We start from the raw sequence: 19,716 nt of genomic DNA, 5'->3' as shown, positions 1-19,716 counted from the left end.
ATTCAGATGATTAGGTTCATAGCTCGTTTAGAGACCCTTTTAATGATATGCTAATTTTGTGAGATAGGAATTTTGGGTTTTCATGAGCTGTATGCCAAAATCATCTGTATTAAGACAATAAAAGACCTGAAATATTTCAGTTAGTGTGCAATGAATCTAAAATATATGAATGTTAAATTTTCATCATGACATTATGGAAAATAATGAACTTTATCACAATATGCTAATATTTTGAGAAGGACCTGTATATTTGAGAGTAACATTTGCCTTGATAAATCTTCATTTAAAATTACACTTCATCAAATGAAAGGGAAGCAAGTACACATTTACCAGATCAATATGTACTCCTCTTGTCCTGCAAACAATGCAATACCTTCAGTGCTACAGGAAAAACTATGCAGGGGATAATAGGCATGTCTTCAGTTCACAGAGCCCACAGACCACACACCATTGAACCACAGCACCCAATACTTCCTGCAGAGATGCAGCTCAGGCCTGCAGCCTTCGCTACTGTGGTGCTTCTCATGACCTCTCCTGACTCGTGGATTGCTACCAAAAGCAGCTAACTTAAAATGCTTCGGGGTTCTCTTGCAGGCAGACAATATAGGCCGAGTGCAAATTGTTTTCAGGTGTTGTAGGGCATTTTCTGAAAATCCAATAACACAGCACCTAAAGTTAATAGACATCTGCAGGGCTTTTGAAGCAGCAGTCTAAATGAACCCAAAGTCTTGCACTGCACTGAAATTCATCAGCAGCACAACCTTTTAAACCTTTGCAGAGAAATTCATTATAAAGATGACCAAAAGAAAAGAAAATGGGATAATAGACATTTATTGTGAAGTAACACAAAAAAAATTATATCTTTTTGGCAAAGAAAGCTAATGTGAGACAGATGGCAGCGAAACAAAATAAATTACCATTTCAGCAGAGAAAGACATGGCTCGTTTGGGCAGTAAATCAAATATACCATTACGGGTGCATCTTAAGAAATTAGAATACCATTGAAACATAGCGTGTTCCAGTAATTTAATTCAAAAAGTAAAAGTTGTCTATTATATAGATTCATTTGACACAATGATAAATTTCAAGCATTTCTTTTTTTTTATTTTGATGATAAAGGTTCACTGCTAATAAAAACTTGCAATTCAGTTTCTGAAAAAAATACAAATTAACATGAGACTGAGTAAAAATTGATTTAAATACAGAAACATTATAATATGACCATGCTATGGCTTAATCACTCATGAGGAAGATTGCTGACTTCAGGGAAAACTGCAGCCTTGAGTGGATTGTGAACAAAGCCCATACAAGAGTGTGGGGGGTGGGGGGCTGATCCATGGCTTGCATTTGGAATCAATGCTTCAAGGACCAATGTATGCAGGGCATAGGAGACAGTTGTCATGATTATCGTGCTAAGCCACTCATGTACCACAAACAATGACAGAACCATCTGGGTGAAAGGTAAACAAAAGGACTGGACTGTTGCTCAAATCAAGATTTTTGCATTTTATTTGGAAATCAAGGTCCAACAGTTTGAAAGAAGAGTGGAGAGACACAGAATCTAAGTTGTTCGAGGCCCAGTGTGAAGTTTTTACAGTGTATTGAACTGAATTACTGAAATAAATAAAGATTTCAATGATATTCTAACTAACTGAGAGGCACATCTATAGTGAAGCATCAGAATACAGATGTAAGAGTAAAGCAAAAGAAAAACAAAACAGTTATTTACCTTATCTCAGTCCCTTTTTATGTAAATGAGCATTTATCAGAAAGTATTCCCAACACAGAGTTCAGAAATGAACCTGTTAACCAGATCACCACTGGTGCACTCAATATCCATCAGTCCATCACCCGGAGGGATATTTCAAGCAGCAAGGTACCCCTTTTGTCCACAGCTATAAATACATCATCATGCAAGCTTGGCTCCACCAATAAGAAAGTTAGCTGAACTTCGCGGGACCACTTTGAGCGATATGTCTGTCAAGAAAAACAAGGTGTAGTTCACTGCCCACCATACAAGAAGGCATCTTTTCACAAGTCCAGCACAGAGTAACAACTTCAAAGCAGTCGACAAAAATGGCACATTTATGAAAGTAAAAAACAAAGTCACCCAGTTACGCCCGTAGTTGTTAGTAAATTAATTTAACAGCGTTACCATTCCATGGAATGTAGCACTATAGCAAATAGAAAAACCGAAAGGTCCACCACTGAAGTTGTGTCGACACACTAAGACTTCGTCCATGTCTCCTGATGATGTGGCCCAGGCACTCAAAGGTACCACAGCTGGTGGCGGAGGATGGGCCAGACCGATGCAGAGATAGAGGAAAGGGCCAGAGGTAGGTGTCGTGTCCATTGTAGGCATCCCCGCCGTTGGAGACACAGACCAAGACGGACCTCAACAAAGAGTTTCTATCCAAAGTAATTTCATGGCTGCCCCTGTGTAAGAAGCCTTAACAGTTTCATGTGCCATAACAGTAGATGTTATCAGTGATGATAACACGTCCTGCTGAATTAAGAACCAAAAGTGGGGACACGAATTATGAATTTACACCTTAAACAAATACACACAATGCTATTTTCTTGTGGGCCATCTTTACATTAAAAAACAAGCACGTTATGCCTTTTATTTGCCAATTCAATCTTCTATATATCAGGAAGTCAAAAAGGTTGTCTATGACAAATGCTGAGCAGCAGCAGCTTTCATATATCAGGAATAAAAATCTTCCGCCTGTTGCAGTGTAAAAGTGTCAGTTGTTATTGCAATACTTTCATAGTAAATAGGGGTCTTTTGAAACAATTTATTAGTATAAAATGAGCCACATTCTATGGTTGCCAAGGCCAATGATCAAAGAAGTATTGCCTCTATTAAAAGGATGATACTGGGATATCAAAAATAATCAATATGGCCCTGAAAAAAGTCATATATGTTTATTATATCTCCACATGTAGCTAAGTTAATACAAAGAGTCTTCTCATAAGAGGGAACAACAGGTTATTTTATTCTCATTGTGTTTGTATTGAGGAGAGTGTTTGCAATGAGTGTCCGTCTACAGCAAGACATTTGGAAAAGTGACCTGGTTTAATTTCTTCATGGATATCAACCTTTAAAGACCCAAAACAAGAATTGTTTTGGGTCAACCCCAAAGTTCTTACTGATTCGAAAGTATTTAAAGATCTATTTGCAAAGTCAAACAGCAGAAATTCCAACTCTGCATTGAGTTGTATAGATAAATGATTAGGTTTTGGCCAGGTTCGACAGTGCCTTTACTTAAGTCAGTCCCAAACACTACCTCAGGCTCTGTATTTGTGCATGCGTTCACTGGTTTCACTGTATGTGAGCGTAATGTTGAACTCTAAGTAAGCTGCAGCTGTTCTCTTGGTTCTAGCTCTGAGAAAAGTACTCAAGGACGAGGCGGAGGTGTCCTAGGCGGTCCTTGAGAGAGGTCAGGGACAAGAAGGTAGTTTGATAGGCGGGGTCCAGCTGAAGCACAGACAGCAGCCACCAGCACCAGGCTGGACCATTGGCCAAGGCCTGAAAAAAGATAATAATGTTAAGAAATATGTGAAATAAAGGAAATACTAGAGATGCAATGAAAAATTAGCAAGTGACCAGAATTGTGCAATTTTACAGATGACTAGTTTTGGCTGATGAACACCAAAACAAATTCAAAAATCGGATCTTTTGCCAATCCGACCATTCCCAAGTGCTAACACATCATGAACAAACATATCCACGCTAAGAGTCAGCCATTTTCAGTACCAGCAAGGTGTTTAAAATGAAGTCAGAAGAAGAACAAACATTTTTAGAAGCTTTCCAAAAGGAAACTATTTTCTATGGAGATTTGACAGTTGTTCATTCACACTGCTACTTTTAAACAAAGAACAAGACTTTAGTGGGAAACAGGAAGGCTAAATGTATTACAGCAAAGTTGTTCCGTTCCATCTTTTTAAGCTCTCAACTGTCATCGAAGATGTTGGATTTACAAATGTTAGGAACTTTCTGGAAATTTCAGCGATAAGGTCAGGATCGACATTCTCTAGGATACAAACATGGTGACTACCGTTCACAGTTACTAATGCTAGTCCTGCTAATCACTAATGTTGGTTCTCCATGATAAATTTGTTTTACAACATTAGTAAAACCCTGTTCTAACAGGACTCTCATTCACAGACACAGTGTAATGTCACCTCTGCTGTAAATTATAGATTTAAAGCAGCTATCACACCATTTCCTGTCTTGCCACGCATGACCGCATTTTAAAAATGCATTGGCACTGGCAACCTGTCCAGGGTGTACCCTACCTCCCGCCCATAAACTGCTGGAGATAAGCACCAGCTTCCCTGCGACCCACTATGGAAGAAGCCGTAGAAAATGACTGACTAACATTTTAAGCAGATGTCAACATGGGTGAATAAAGCAACAAGAAGGTTTGACATGTCTGTGATGTTTCGTTTTTGACGGTCGCCAGGTCTAAAGAGCGCCTGTGCTTAACGATCAAGAGTTTTTGAATTCACAGTGTTCTGTTGCATCAGGACAGAGGATATACTTTTATAGTGGCCGCATTGTCTCATTTTATTTTATATTTTTCATATTTAAAAATTAATTGTGAATGACAATGCAGTGCTCTAGAAGTGTGCCCAAGTAAATATTAGACAAATTATTCAGAAATTATGTTTAGCCTTCACTTTTAGTTTTAAGCATCTGACATGCTGAAATGAGTGATTCTTTATCAGCGTAGGCAGAGCACCTTCATAGTGTTGTAGGAGATGAACTATTGGGCCACTGCTGTAATATTTGAGGAGCAGTTGCACATCTGCTGTTCTCAGCAGGATGTAATCAGAGTACTGTCACTCCTACCTCCTGTATTTTTTTTTTTGTTTCATCATCTCCTGCCTTCTGTGTGCCTTGGCACCACCATCAGATATTTCCAATAATAAGCCAATGACGTCTATTCAGCTATGTCTATTTATTTCTCCAGATTGCATAAAGCCTGTTCCATCAAGATGTGTTTTAATATTTGTGAAAGTTCTGCAATATGACAAAATGAAAAACGCACAAAATTACATTTGATGTACTGTCAGAAAGCTGGAGCATGATTAAAACCCAGCTAAAATAATACAATGATCTGCAAAGTTATTAAAAACTGCACAATTTGTTGTAAATGCCCCCAAAGAATATAATAACACAAACATACCGTACATTGGTTAAAGAATGTTTGAAGGATCTCACTGCCAGCATGTGAAATTAGTTTTTTTAGATCCACCGTAGGTGAAATGTTTGGAGCAGAGTTACGGTACAAACCTGAATGTCTGCCTCCTTATCCGGCATGCTGCCGTGCTGTCTGTTTATGTGCTCGCGGCTCCGGCTGCCCACACGCTGATACCAGTCCTGAGCCTGCTGGTACACACTGTCATGAAGATGCTGCAAAAGCTCCAGCTCGCTACCATCCACCTGACACACACACAGACAACACAAAACATTTCAAACAGAAACAGAGATGGAAATCCAGTAAAACTGAACTGTTTTCAGTGTTTATATTTTTTTTTAGGTCTTGCAGCAATTGTGAGACCCTGACCTTGATATCTTCCAGGTACTCGATATCGGCCGTGTGATATCCGTCCCTCTGACCTCTCCTGAGCACTCTGAATCTGCTGCCACCCACAGTTTCCACATAAAATCGTCCGTCAGGCAGCCGCTCCATATCTAGGATCTCCAACATACAGCCATAGTCGGCAAACCTGCAGAACATGTGCAGTTTTACGCCAAAATACATCTTTCTGTCAAAGATTACATATCTAATCTAACCCTTGATACATGACAATTGGAAAATATTTAATATTTATGACAGACATATTTTTCTTTTCTTTGTGGGTTTTCTCTAAGTTTGAAAATACGCTCAAAATATATTGGGTTTTTCATTCTTTATTCGGTGTATGAAAAAATTCCAACTTACTCAAAACTAAATAGTAAACTACGATGCAATATTGTATATGCATATTCTAATCTAATCTTACTCTGCTAAATCTGCTCACTGTGTTTATTCCAGTAATTTTCTTCTCCCTCATTGTATTTACGTCTTTATAACATATTTTCCCTTTAGATCTCATAGCAACAAAATTGCTTGGTGGAAAATTTATGTTGACAAAAAGTAAGAAGGGTGGAAAAAATATTTAGCGAGGGAAAAAAAAAATTGCATCCCTGTTGTAAGCAAACAAGTGTCTAGTGAGCTGCTATTTTTTTTTTCCTTCTGGATCAGATATGACAGATTCAGGCTTTGCCCAGCACTCTGTGGCCTTGCTGCACTACTAACCCACCCATCAGACTCCACTAAACCTGGCGTAAGCTTCGCAGAGAGGAAAATCCCAAACACCTAGTCAGAGCAACTTCATGCACAGGATCTTTATCAAAAAAATACCATGGATCTGATGCCTAGTCACAATTTTGATTTCAGATTATTTACTATATATACAAAAAAATGTGAAACTGTTCTAGCTAAAGTTTCATGGAAAGGTGAGGGCTAATTTTGCTAATTTTCTGGAGTGGTGGTACTGGGAGGCAGATTAAGGAGTAAGGAGCGTGCTGTGATACCCTTTGCCATGCTCATAGCTGCACATGCCAAACTTCTTGGTGCCGGTTTCCATGCAGCGGCGCATCATCAGCCGATAGCGAGGCTCAAAGATGTGCAGTGGGCACGGCACTCCAGGAAAGGCCACAGTACAGACAAATATGGGGATATCCTTGGTAAGGCTACAAGAGGGAAAATGGGGCAGAGAAATAATTGAAAATGAAATAAAGGGTTTAGAGGTGTGCACATTTATGGTTTTATGCAGCTTTATATCTTTACAGTTTTCAGTCCAGCAGATTTAAATATTTTTCAGTTGGATATTACAGAATATATGTCGGGATAAAAGTAAAAAAGGTTCAGAAATTATTCTTCATGGTCTCATTTAACCTGACAATTTAATCTATATCCTGATCAAAAATATTTTAAATAAACAGTATAGTTTAATTAGGTTGTTGCCTACTTGGAGAGTTCAGCCATCTCTGCATCATGAATCTGTTTCCTTTCAGCCAACTGAGGGGAAAAAAGTTGCTCCATGATGTCCTGAATCAGAATTGTGGGGTTGTACTTTCGGTTTTTTAAGTACTGTGAAGGAAAAAAATTAAAAAAGAGGGCATAGTTGATATATATAGCATTACTTGGTACGAAAACTGACATAATTAACATTAATAAGTGTGTGGATATATATATATATATATATACACGTTTTCTTTTATAAAAAATTTACATCATGCCTTACACTGAGCTGAAACCAGAATAACAACACATTAATAAATGATCAATTCCTAGCGAAGGTTTATGATTTCAGCATCAGCTCATCTACAACAGTTGGATGATGTAAATTTCTTCGTTTGCACCACTCCACATCTCCATAAGGATCCCCAGTCTCTTCCTGAATGGAACATCATTTAGCCCATAATGTCAACAAGATAATCACATGCTAGCACACCATTTTGCGCATTGATTATATTTTATGCTGCGGCATCTGCACATAGTAAGATGTACTGAACTAAAAACTATATGGGTTTGATGTAGGAAATACACTCACTACACCCTTCAACTTGAAGATGGCGGTCAGAGCGGACACATTTTATGCAGCTATTCAGTCAATGCAATATAAAAACCAACATCTATAAATTAGTTATAACTTCCAAAAGAAAAGAGGTCTGTTAGTTTATAAACCATGGTAGACAGTCACTATACTTCCTTTAATTGATAAGTGAGACTACAAGAGAAATTGGTCCCTGGAATGTTTTGAAGACGTGTTTCACTAAATAATACTTATGCAATATCAATATTTTCAGATTTCAGCTCTTTAAAATCAAGAAAACAGTGAAATACAAATTCCTGGTCAATTTTCCCTTTGCAATTTTGTAACTTAATTCTGTTCCAGCATTCCTCCAACTAAACTTCAAAGAAAATAACAAATTTTAACAATTTTTAACCACATTTGAGCTTTTGCTGGCGTGAAGTATAAAATAAAGAAGATTTGAAATGATAATAAGAAACTAAGCTTTTTTTTTTTTTTCATAGCAAACAAACAAAAACAGAGCCGTGTTTAATATTCATGTTTTCTTTGGACCAAAAAATAAGTACTGCTTTTTTTAGCACTACAAAAAAGGACTGGAAAATGCTGCTATTTTATATTACCTTCATTAAATTCTAAAAAAAAAAAATGTATTATACTAAACATAAGATTATTCTAGAATAGCCACCTTCTTAAGTTAAAAAAATATAACACATATTAAGCGCTCTGAAATCATGTTTTGTTCTTTCTTTAAATATTGGCTTATACCAGTGTATAGCACTATTAGGAAAGGTATAAACATGAAGTCTTCCCAGCAGCAACAAGAAAACTCATCTCAGAAAACAAACTGCAATGTAGCTAAAAAACAAAAACAAACGTATGAATCACAGAAAGGTTTTCAACATTATTCCTCTGCATGAACATCATTGAATGAAGTAAAAAATAAAATAAAATATTCTTTCAATTGATTTTTGCTCATCACAGGACTAAAATAGCTCCTGCAAAGCATGCAGATAGTTCTGATGAGGAAATGAATGAAAAAAAGAGTTGTTTCATCTTCTCATACAGGCATACCTTTCAATTGAAGCAATATTACACATATCAAACTGAAAAATTATACTCTTTTTCAAAAAGCTCTTGTTTCTTAAAAAAAGGTACATGCAACAGGCCAAAGTCTGTCCGTCTCCCTAGTAACACATCTGTGGTTGCATTTGGGCTAACTGATCTTTTGCAAATTTATGTAAGAGAGAAGATAGCTAATACAAAAAAAAGGCAGTTAATATGTTTACATGAGACTGGTGAAAAGCATAAAATATTTCGTATACCTATAATAACGTGGGTTTTGTTAGTTACAGTACAGACCAAAAGTTTGGACACACCTTCTCATTCAAAGAGTTTTCTTTATTTTCATGACTATGAATACTGTAGCTTCACACTGAAGGCATCAAAACTATGAATTAACACATGTGGAATTATATACTGAACAAAAAAGTGTGAAACAACTGAAAATATGTCTTATATTCTAGGTTCTTCAAAGTAGCCACCTTTTGCTTTGATTACTGCTCTGCACACTCTTGGCATTCTGTTGATGAGCTTCAAGAGGTAGTCACCTAAAATGGTTTTCACTTCACAGGTGTGCCCTGTCAGGTTTAATAAGTGGGATTTCAAGCCTTATAAATGGGGTTGGGATCATCAGTTGTGTTGTCCAGGAGGTGGATACAGTACACAGCTGATAGTCCTACTGAATAGACTGTTATAATTTGTATTATAGCAAGAAAAAAGTAGCTAAGTAAAGAAAAACGAGTGATAATCATTACTTTAAGAAATGAAGGTCAGTCAGTCCGAACAATTGGGAAAACTTTGAAAGTGTCCCCAAGTGCAGTCGCAAAAACCATCAAGCGCTACAAAGAAACTGGCTCACATGAGGACCGCCCCAGGAAAGGAAGACCAACAGTCACCCCTGCTGCGGATGATAAGTTCATCCGAGTTACCAGCCTCAGAAATCGCAGGTTAACAGCAGCTCAGATTAGAGAACAGGTCAATGCCACACAGAGTTCTAGCAGCAGACACATCTCTAGAACAACTGTTAAGAGGAGACTGTGTGAATCAGGCCTTCATGGTAAAATAGCTGCTAGAAAACCACTGCTGAGGACAGGCAACAAGCAGAAGAGACTTGTTTGGGCTAAAGAACACAAGGAATGGACATTAGACCAGTGGAAATCTGTGCTTTGGTCTGATGAGTCCAACTTTGAGATCTTTGGTTCCAACCACTGTGTCTTTGTGCAGCGCAGAAGAGGTGAACGGATGGACTCTACATGCCTGGTTCCCACGGTGAAGCATAGAGGAGGAGGTGTGATGGTGTGGGGGTGCTTTGCTGGTGACACTGTTGGGGATTTATTCAAAATTGAAGGCATACTGAACCAGCATGGCTACCACAGCATCTTGCAGCGGCATGCTATTCCATCCAGTTTGCGTTTAGTTGGACCATCATTTATTTTTCAACAGGACAATGACCCCAAACACACCTCCAGGCTGTGTAAGGGCTATTTGACCAAGAAGGAGAGTGATGGGCTGCTGTGCCAGATGACCTGGCCTCTACAGTCACCAGACCTGAACCCAATCGAGATGGTTTGGGGTGAGTTGGACCACAGAGTGAAGGCAAAAGGGCCAACAAGTGCTAAGCATCTCTGGGAACTCCTTCAAGACTGTTGGAAAATCATTTCAGGTGACTACCTCTTGAAGCTCATCAACAGAATGCCAAGAGTGTGTGGAGCAGTAATCAAAGCAAAAGGTGGCTACTTTATCCCCCATGTTTAATACAAGCTCAGCTTATATTTTAATTATTCTTCTCTGTTTAACCTCCTCTTAAAAACTATTCTTAATTGTTGCTTTTTTTGACTTCTTTAAAAAAGATGACTTTAATAAATATTTTATATACATACCTCTGTTATTGAGCTATGCACGATTGTAAGTCTACTACTGTTGAAAGCCTAAATAAATAAATAACTCATATTTTTTTTGTTATTTTTGAGATGCTTGGTTTCCACCAAACCCAGAAAATCAAGAGATGTGGAGCAGATGGAAACATTTAACTGAATAAAAACTAATACTGCTTGAAGCTTTATGATTTATTTTAAATAACTTGGAAAATAGTGGCTGTTTTGCTATACACACAATGACAATGAGCTGTTACTTATTTAGAGAGAGATTAGGAAAATTGGTACAGCTATACCTCTATTAAAAACCAGTTATCTGTAGCACACCAACGAGAAATATTGAGAGAAAATACATGTCAAATATCCATGTAAATTCTCCATCTGTGCGTGTAAGCACAACATATTAAACATTTATTTCAAATTTATCAGATAGGGGACAAGACATAAAACAATTTTACATTTAAAAGAACTCATTTTCCTGTCCATAGGTCCTCTTGTTAAAGGTTAATTTGCAGGCCCAGTCCATAGTGAAGCTTTTAAAAGTCAATCTTTAAAAATAATAATACAAAGAAACTGTTTTAAAACTAATAGTAAAATAAGACTTCAATAAAAACAAAAACCCATTGATTTCCATCATTCAAATAATGCATAACAGGTCTCTGTTTGAGATTTTCTTTCACATGTGGTGTACAAATTCTCAGGCTAATCAGTTGTTTGATTCTTGGTGGCAAACTATTTAAAATCTGGTGGTCCTTAAAATGAGGAAGATGAGAAGTCCAAAGGATGTTTTGCATTTAATTAATCTCTGTTTACAGATCTGCTTGTTATGACTCCCACTGTGGGTGGCTTTGAAATCATTTGACTAATCCCCTCTGGGACAAAGTTATTACCACATTTAAAAATCTATTTTATAACAAATTGAAGCTGAATACATGATGCTTTTCTGGATTTTGCAATGATGCGGCTGCTTTGGTTTTGGATGTGATTTCAAGTGATTATAAGGCCCAACCTTGATACTACTTAGCACATGATGCATGTGCTGACAGATAACGCCTTAAAGACCCAACCAACAACAAGCATGACCACCAGCAGAAGAAAAAGGGGGAAAATGGCTGTTTTTGTTTTTTTGGGTTTTTTATTTTTAGGAGACACCACTGCAAGGTCTGTCATTTTGTTCAAGGAACAACTCAAACATCTTTCCTTTCAAACAGACAACTGACAAAAAAGATAATGAGTGGATTACTGCCACCTAATGGACAGAGGTATATTTCTGTGGTGCAATGTTTACAAAAACTGGAAACCAGTAAGGATTTGAGAGTAAAGCTCCAACTGGATTGTACACACCAATGTAAGAACAGTAAAGAAAAACCTAAAAAAGTAGAAATATTTATTAGATGATCACACGACATATTAATGCCATTTGAATTAAATTGCAAAAAAAATAAGATTCACATTTTTTGTTCAGTGGTTACCTCTTGCAGCGGCTGTTTGCAGAGTGGACAACGGACGTTGTGGTCCAGACTCCTCTCGATGCAGTTTTTGCAGAAAGTGTGGCCACAGGGAGTTGTAACTGGCTCAAAAAACAACCTGCAAAGAACAGTGTGGCAGATACAAGGTTTAGTTAAATCCAGCCCAGCAGGGGAAGGTGATTATGCTACTAATACTATTGCTTTTGAGTATGGCGAGTTAGCCAAACATTAACCAAGGAGCGAGAATGGAATCAGCTGGAGGTAGGACTCTGGAAGAGACAAACTACACGTAGTGATGCATTATGCATTGCAGGGAGATGTCGATGACACTGACCTAATGCAGAGAGGGCACTCAAAGTCGGACACAGTAAGCACAGCCAACGTTTTCTCTCTGTGTGCTTCACTTTCACCTAAGATCAAAAGAAAGTAGGAAGAACGTCATTTAAGGGATAAGGAATGAGTTCTACCTAAGAAGACCATTAATACAGGTCCTTCTCAAAAAATGTGCATATTGTGATAAAGCTCATTCTTTTCCATAATGTAATGATGAAAATTTAACATTCATATGTTTTAGATTCATTGCACACTAACTGAAATATTTCAGGTCTTTTATTGTCTTAATACGGATGATTTTGGCATACAGCTCATGAAAACCCAAAATTCCTATCTCACAAAATTAGCATATTTCATCCGACCAATAAAAGAAAAGTGTTTTTAATACAAAAAACGTCAACCTTCAAATAATCATGTACAGTTATGCACTCAATACTTGGTCGGGAATCCTTTTGCAGAAATGACTGCTTCAATGCGGCGTGGCATGGAGGCAATCAGCCTGTGGCACTGCTGAGGTCTTATGGAGGCCCAGGATGCTTCGATAGCAGCCTTTAGCTCATCCAGAGTGTTGGGTCTTGAGTCTCTCAACGTTCTCTTCACAATATCCCACAGATTCTCTATGGGGTTCAGGTCAGGAGAGTTGGCAGGCCAATTGAGCACAGTGATACCATGGTCAGTAAACCATTTACCAGTGGTTTTGGCAATGTGAGCAGGTGCCAGGTCGTGCTGAAAAATGAAATCTTCATCTCCATAAAGCTTTTCAGCAGATGGAAGCATGAAGTGCTCCAAAATCTCCTGATAGCTAGCTGCATTGACCCTGCCCTTGATAAAACACAGTGGACCAACACCAGCAGCTGACACGGCACCCCAGACCATCACTGACTGTGGGTACTTGACACTGGACTTCTGGCATTTTGGCATTTCCTTCTCCCCAGTCTTCCTCCAGACTCTGGCACCTTGATTTCCGAATGACATGCAGAATTTGCTTTCATCCGAAAAAAGTACTTTGGACCACTGAGCAACAGTCCAGTGCTGCTTCTCTGTAGCCCAAGTCTGGGGAATGCGGCACCTGTAGCCCATTTCCTGCACACGCCTGTGCACGGTGGCTCTGGATGTTTCTACTCCAGACTCAGTCCACTGCTTCCGCAGGTCCCCCAAGGTCTGGAATCGGCCCTTCTCCACAATCTTCCTCAGGGTCCAGTCACCTCTTCTCGTTGTGCAGCATTTTCTGCCACACTTTTTCCTTCCCACAGACTTCCCACTGAGGTGCCTTGATACAGCACTCTGGGAACAGCCTATTTGTTCAGAAATTTCTTTCTGTGTCTTACCCTCTTGCTGGAGGGTGTCAATAGTGGCCTTCTGGACAGCAGTCAGGTCGGCAGTCTTACCCATGATTGGGGTTTTGAGTGATGAACCAGGCTGGGAGTTTTAAAGGCCTCAGGAATCTTTTGCAGGTGTTTAGAGTTAACTCGTTGATTCAGATGATTAGGTTCATAGCTCGTTTAGAGACCCTTTTAATGATATGCTAATTTTGTGAGATAGGAATTTTGGGTTTTCATGAGCTGTATGCCAAAATCATCCGTATTAAGACAATAAAAGACCTGAAATATTTCAGTTAGTGTGCAATGAATCTAAAATATATGAATGTTAAATTTTCATCATGACATTATGGAAAATAATGAACTTTATCACAATATGTTAATATTTTGAGAAGGACCTGTATTTACTATCACATTAACACCAACAAAGAAGTCTAATGATAAGGACAAACGTATGTCTCTCCTGGTGCATCAGCTTACCTCTACCTTGGCATTCATCTTTCCTCATCATCATTTCTTCATCTTCCTCAGCAGCAGGCAGGAAGGAAACAGCTTGGCAGAGGCTGAGGCAGCACTCGGTCCCTGCATCATGCTTCATCTTGGAACCAAAAAAAAAACATACAGTTTCATGAGCTAGGGTTTCATTTTTGTAATTAAATCCCCTACCAACCAAAGATCGATATAGTCCTTTAGGAATCCCCATGTGCAACTTTACCTTGTGTGTTTCTCTCTTCTCTATGTTTGCAGGCTTAGTTTCTCCTTGCATTGGTGCCTGAGAGCCACTGAGGGTGGTGATGGGGCAGAGTTCTTTCAAGTACTCGGAAACCAACTGCAGAATGCAGGGCACCTCCTCTGGCACTGCTATTCCCTCTACCTGCAGAACCTGCCATTTGGATTCAATTGTAAAAGGGGTGCATTTATACAACACTTCTGTAGCTCAGATTTCACATCTTAAGTTCTTTTAGAAAAAGAAAAAGTTTACGATCTGGAAAATCTACACTGAAATGCAAAAATTCCACACTTAGTCATAACTTGCAAATGCTATTCGATTTTTATTACATTACAATGTGAGGTGAGATTAACTGACCTTCTTGATCTGGCTCTTTGCAGGAACAAAGTCAGGTTGAAGTTTTAGGCAACGGTGGAACTGGATTAGGGCTTCCTTCTGCCGACCCATTTCAAGCAGTACATTCCCTTTACGAAAAAAGCCCTGCACAAACACAACAGATGAATCAGCGCACGGCTGCCTATGCTGGCAAAGAGTTAAAGTGCAGCACCAGCCACACTTATTGGCACCCCTGGTAAAGTTGTTCAAAAAAGCCTTAAAATAAATGCAGCTTCTATTGCAGCAACACAATCTCACACTGAGCATTGTATAAAAATATTTGCCTTGTGTAAATTTATTCAGTTAGGGGAAAATAATCATGATACAAACTAATTGGTACCCCTGCCAAAATTACCTTGTACAAAATATTTCCCAGTATTACTCTGGGTTTAGCCTCACAGGGCCTTTAGTAGATTATAACAGGCCCCATAGCATAAAAGAAACCGCGAGTGTTTAAGATCCACCTGACTCTCATTCGGCCAAAGCACAGTTCCAGTTAATGTCCCATGGTAGGACAAAAAAGGCTTCAGGCATTACTTAAAAAAAAAAAAAGACGTGGCATTAACACCATATACGGTAATTGTTATAGAGACCTGCTGTCCCCAAGATGCAACTCTTTGCTGTAACCGCGTCACATGGTAAGATAAATATGGGTCCTCATCCAACCTCGTGGCCAGAGGCTAAAAAATATATCCTTGGTATAATCAGGGAAACAGGAAGTCACTGATTACATATCTGAAGTTTCTCCAATTTAATGTAAAATCTAAATTATAAAATGCTTTAGTTTCATATATTTTAAATGGATTGTTTAGGGTCCCAACATTTTTGCCCATATTGATGTTATTTTCCAACAATAATTTCTTAAAATGCAGTTTCCCTCCCCACAAAAGTGCTCAAATTAAAAGGTGGGATTTTTCTAAAAAGAATTGATTATACTTAGACTGAATCAATCGAAAGTGCAAAAAGTGCATTGAGACAACATGTGTTGTAAATTGGCGCTATATAAATAAAACTGAATTTAACTGAATTGAGTGTGTTGCAATACCCTAGCAAAAACCACATTAACCACGTTATTTGTTCCTGATCTTAAGTCCTGTCCGATCTGCATTGCATCTCACTATCAGTTGAACTGCTGACATTGTGAAATGTGATGTGGCATTGCACTTCTTTAAAAATTAAAACCAAACAATGCAAATGACCGTGTACAGTGTACTTTCCAGCGAGTCTGCACACAAGCACAGAATTATTAAGCTAAGTTATGACATAAGTAGCTGTTTGCATAACGCTGAGAGTGACATAACCTTAAAATAAAGCCAAAAAAATGGCTCCAAATTGAGTTGCTTGGAGCACTAGGGTAAAATAAAGAGAGAGGAGGGAGTGCACGCTTTTCAGGTTACGTGTCATTAGATTTGTGTTAAAAATCTAATGTTTTGGGTTACATGCAGGAAATACTTTAATAAAACAGTAGTGTAGATAATATAGATGGGCAGATACAACAGACAGGACATTTCAGAGAGGAATCTGTTGTCAACATATCATTTAGGATTACTATTTCGATTAAATAAGCCTTGTGTTTTATGTGTTTAGTGCGATTTTCTGTCCTTTAAATCTGGCTTCTTGCTGTGCAAATAAATTAGGTCACCAGATTATGATCAAGATGCCGTCTGTTTCCAATTTTAAGTAAAATGCCTTAAGGCTGCTAATCAACAGCAGAGGAAATGAGCTCAGTGCTGGTAAACAACATCATAACATAGTTGAATATGTGAATATGTGAATGTTCTATAACAGTCTAACTTTATCTGAACACAAATAAGAAAAGTGTCTGGCTATTATTCAGTTGATATCATCTAAACATTGTTTTCTTGCTGCTGCTCCTAAATAGCAATGGACTAACATAGTCTCAATATATTGTCTTTATTGTTGCTTAAATTCATTGTTTATAATTATGTATGCTTCTTCTAGGGTGCCAGGGTATAACTGGTCCACAGGACCACAGGTGAAACTAGCCTTTGGCTAATTCTGGCATGTCACATGTGTACTGTTGTAGATATGCACTGTCCTGGTAAATAAACAAAACAAAATAAAAGACATAATGTGTGTTGAGAGCGAGCTCATCTCTCACTTCTGTCCAGTTGGGTTGAAGGCAGCAGAGGTAGTCGAGGTCCGCCAGAGCATCGGAGAACCGCAGCAGGCCAAGGTTGGCTTCGGCTCTGAACAATTTCAAGATTTGATTGTGCGGGACTAGGAATGAGTGAAAGAAGACCGAGACAGGACAGCAGAAAGAGAAGCAGGTAAAAGACTCTTTGGACAACTGAGGTGCAGTCAGTCACGTGCATTGTTCTGAACAAGTGACAACATATAGACTGATTCACACAACGATATCTACGCAGTGCTTAAAATATTCTACCAGATGTGACTTGACAGCAGGGGAGGGAAACACTGGCTATTAGTAGTGTTTTTTAGGGGTGTGTTTTTAAATGACTGACAAATCTGAACTGCCAGTAAAAACCCAGGTGGGCAGTCTAAGATAAAAACTACTTGTTTTGCTTTTTTCTTTTCTGTTGGTTACATCCCAAAACATACTAGAATAACACCAATGAGCAGTGGGATTTCCAGCTGCTGAGCCATTGCAGTTGCATTAGAACAACCTCATGTGCTGAGTGTGACTACAATGACCCTATGATGAACCTTCTCTGAATTGTAATTATTTTCCATATGGTTGGTTTTTAATTCATATTTGCATAGTGAACAAAATGCTGTGTTCTGCTTCTATCACCTTCCTGATATTCCAGTACTGAGACACTGCTTGCAGTTTAAACTCTCAATGCTCTAGATTACATGACAAACTACAGTTTTTTTCTGACTCCTTATGCATGTGGAAACCTGTTTTTGGAAGGGTAGATTATAGCTTGATTAAATAATAATTAATAACAAAGCAGCAAAACAAATAGAAGAACTGACTTGTTCTAAAGCGGACAAACTACATCTAAGGTAAGTTTAGCTGGTAACTTTAATGCACTTGTAGAGTGTCTGTTATCTAAAGCTGTTACACAAGTCCTGTTTATACAGAGCAGGACTTCACAAACACTGACTCAGCCCATGGAAATGCCACTGATATAAAAACAAAGACAAACAGGTTCAACCATAAGCTTTTAAAGAAAAAAAAAAAACAACACAAAAATGCACAAATGTGCAATGACATCATTGCATAACATTACATTATAGTGGAGCGTGGGTGGCAGCTGTGTATAATGGGACTGGCAGGGCCGACAAAGCATGAAGGGTAGCATAATTCACTGTAACAAACAATCCTTAGGATGCCTACTAACTTGATGAACATATCTGGGGCAGAAGTTTTCCCTTCTAGATTTCACTTAGCTGCATGCTGGAAATTAGGTCAACATAAGAGGATGCATAAGTGTACCCTGATGGTGGGGCATTTAGCCAAATATTTGACATCCTCTAAAAAATCTCTAAAATTTGATGGAGTTTGTGTATGTGTGTGTGAGGGGGGGGACCCAAAAGAAGCAGATATGCCTCACTTTGTGCCATATGTTATGATTGCAAGTCATCTGACAGATGGGGGGAAATAAGACTGCTGCATAACCAACACTTGAACTAGACAAAAAGTTTAGATTTACTCCATACTGAAACAGTCTTACATTCCAACCCCGGCTCCTATGGAGCACCAAGCCTAATGTGCCATTTCATATTGGTTGTTCTGTCCTATTTTAGTTTGTAGTAATCCTCAATTTTGTCTCAGTGATCACCATTACTAGTGTTAAAAATGAACATATTTTGTCATTTATAAAAACATTTCACCAAACAAAGTTTAAAAACAGTTTCCATTAAGGTGGACACGCTGACATGAAGCTTGCTCTGGATAATGAAGACAATGTATTTTGTAAGGGCCCCTCTGTTGGCCTGGAGTCCATAAGAAAGGTTTATTTTGATTATATACCCGGGGCCAACTCAGCATTTAGGTGGCTGTAAGCATTATATAGAAGATTTAAACTTCACAATACGTGTGCAAGGCATCATTTGTCTACCATCACACCTGCTGTGTCTCTTTGGGGTGCACATTCAAACTCTGACAGTGACCATCAGTGTCTCAGTATGTTATGCAGCAGAGTGATCTATTTAAATGTGCAGACTCTCGAAATGTGTAGCCTTACCTAAGTGCAGCCTCTCATTGGCCATGCGTAAAGCTTCCGTGAACTCGTTTGCTTTGAGCTTCTCTTGAATTTGGCACTTCACTCTCGTCTCGTCGGGCCAGCACTTTTCAATGACTCCGATGAGCAGAACGTTGTTCTTGGTGCTCCTCACGTCCTTTTGTCTCAGCCTCTCTTTGCACACCGGGCATTTGGTGGTGAGGTAGCCCCCCGCGCACCTCCGACAGAATGTGTGGCCGCACGGCACGGTCACCGGCTCGCACATCGCGAGGAGGCAGTGCGGACACTCCAGCAGATCCATCAGTCAGACCTGCGTTTATTATCACTAGCACGGGAAGAGCTTCAAGCTTGGCTCTTCAAAGCAAATCCAAAAGGGGAGGTTACGGGGGTTAATATTGCAAAGAGCATTCAAGTAAAACACCGATGACCAGCGATTAGACTGGTTTGTGACTCTGCCCTCTAAAGCTTACCTCTCAGATTAACTTCTTGAACCGAAGCTTTTCATTGACATTGTCTTTTCGAGCCTTTAGTGGGTGTTTGTTTCGGATCGAGCCGCATCTTCCCTTTCTCAGACAGTTTAAATGAACACTGCAACTCCCAGATCGACGCACCGCTTCCCTCGACGCTCCAAACTCCAAAAAGCGCTTCGCCAACCGGACACAAACAGCGCTCCAGCTGGGCCAATAAAACCGCACATTTATTGTTTCTTTTCCGTCATTAGCTGTTTGTGTCCGTTTTTAACCTCTGTAACGACGTAGCCAAAGACACGAAGCTTGGTTACTGTGTAACCCC

General features: G+C 38.9%; 1 protein-coding gene across 2 annotated transcripts; it reads right to left on the bottom strand.

Annotated features, from left to right (window-relative positions):
- Nucleotides 1-815: 815 nt before the first annotated feature.
- On the bottom strand, nt 816-19,716 carry lonrf1 (LON peptidase N-terminal domain and ring finger 1). 2 transcript variants are annotated; one of them, XM_047354480.1, is made up of 13 exons: nt 19,395-19,716; nt 18,928-19,278; nt 16,875-16,993; nt 14,735-14,857; nt 14,363-14,530; nt 14,128-14,245; nt 12,330-12,405; nt 11,999-12,113; nt 7,027-7,148; nt 6,590-6,748; nt 5,577-5,739; nt 5,303-5,452; nt 816-3,532 (listed from the first exon to the last, which is right to left on the bottom strand). In XM_047354480.1, the coding sequence occupies exons 2-13, from the start codon at nt 19,223-19,225 to the stop codon at nt 3,383-3,385; spliced, it is 1,761 nt and encodes a 586-aa protein (XP_047210436.1). In that variant the 5' UTR covers nt 19,226-19,278; nt 19,395-19,716; the 3' UTR covers nt 816-3,382. The 2 variants fall into 2 exon arrangements, with proteins under 2 accessions (XP_047210436.1, XP_047210438.1); XM_047354482.1 differs by having other exon boundaries at nt 14,134-14,245.

The sequence above is a fragment of the Girardinichthys multiradiatus genome, chromosome 23, assembly GCF_021462225.1.
Source record: "Girardinichthys multiradiatus isolate DD_20200921_A chromosome 23, DD_fGirMul_XY1, whole genome shotgun sequence".
In the NCBI taxonomy this organism is placed as follows: domain Eukaryota; kingdom Metazoa; phylum Chordata; class Actinopteri; order Cyprinodontiformes; family Goodeidae; genus Girardinichthys; species Girardinichthys multiradiatus.
This window is presented reverse-complemented; position numbering and strand designations above follow the sequence as displayed.

Excerpts from the sequence above, each read along its gene's own strand:
- lonrf1 (XM_047354480.1), bottom strand. The coding sequence starts at position 19,225 with ATGGATCTGCTGGAGTGTCCGCACTGCCTCCTCGCGATGTGCGAGCCG. Across the intron at positions 14,246-14,362 it reads AGAAGAGAGAAACACACAAG|ATGAAGCATGATGCAGGGAC; the intron begins GTAAAGTTGCAC and ends TTTGGTTCCAAG. Across the intron at positions 7,149-11,998 it reads GCAAACAGCCGCTGCAAGAG|TACTTAAAAAACCGAAAGTA; the intron begins GTAACCACTGAA and ends TTTCCTTCACAG.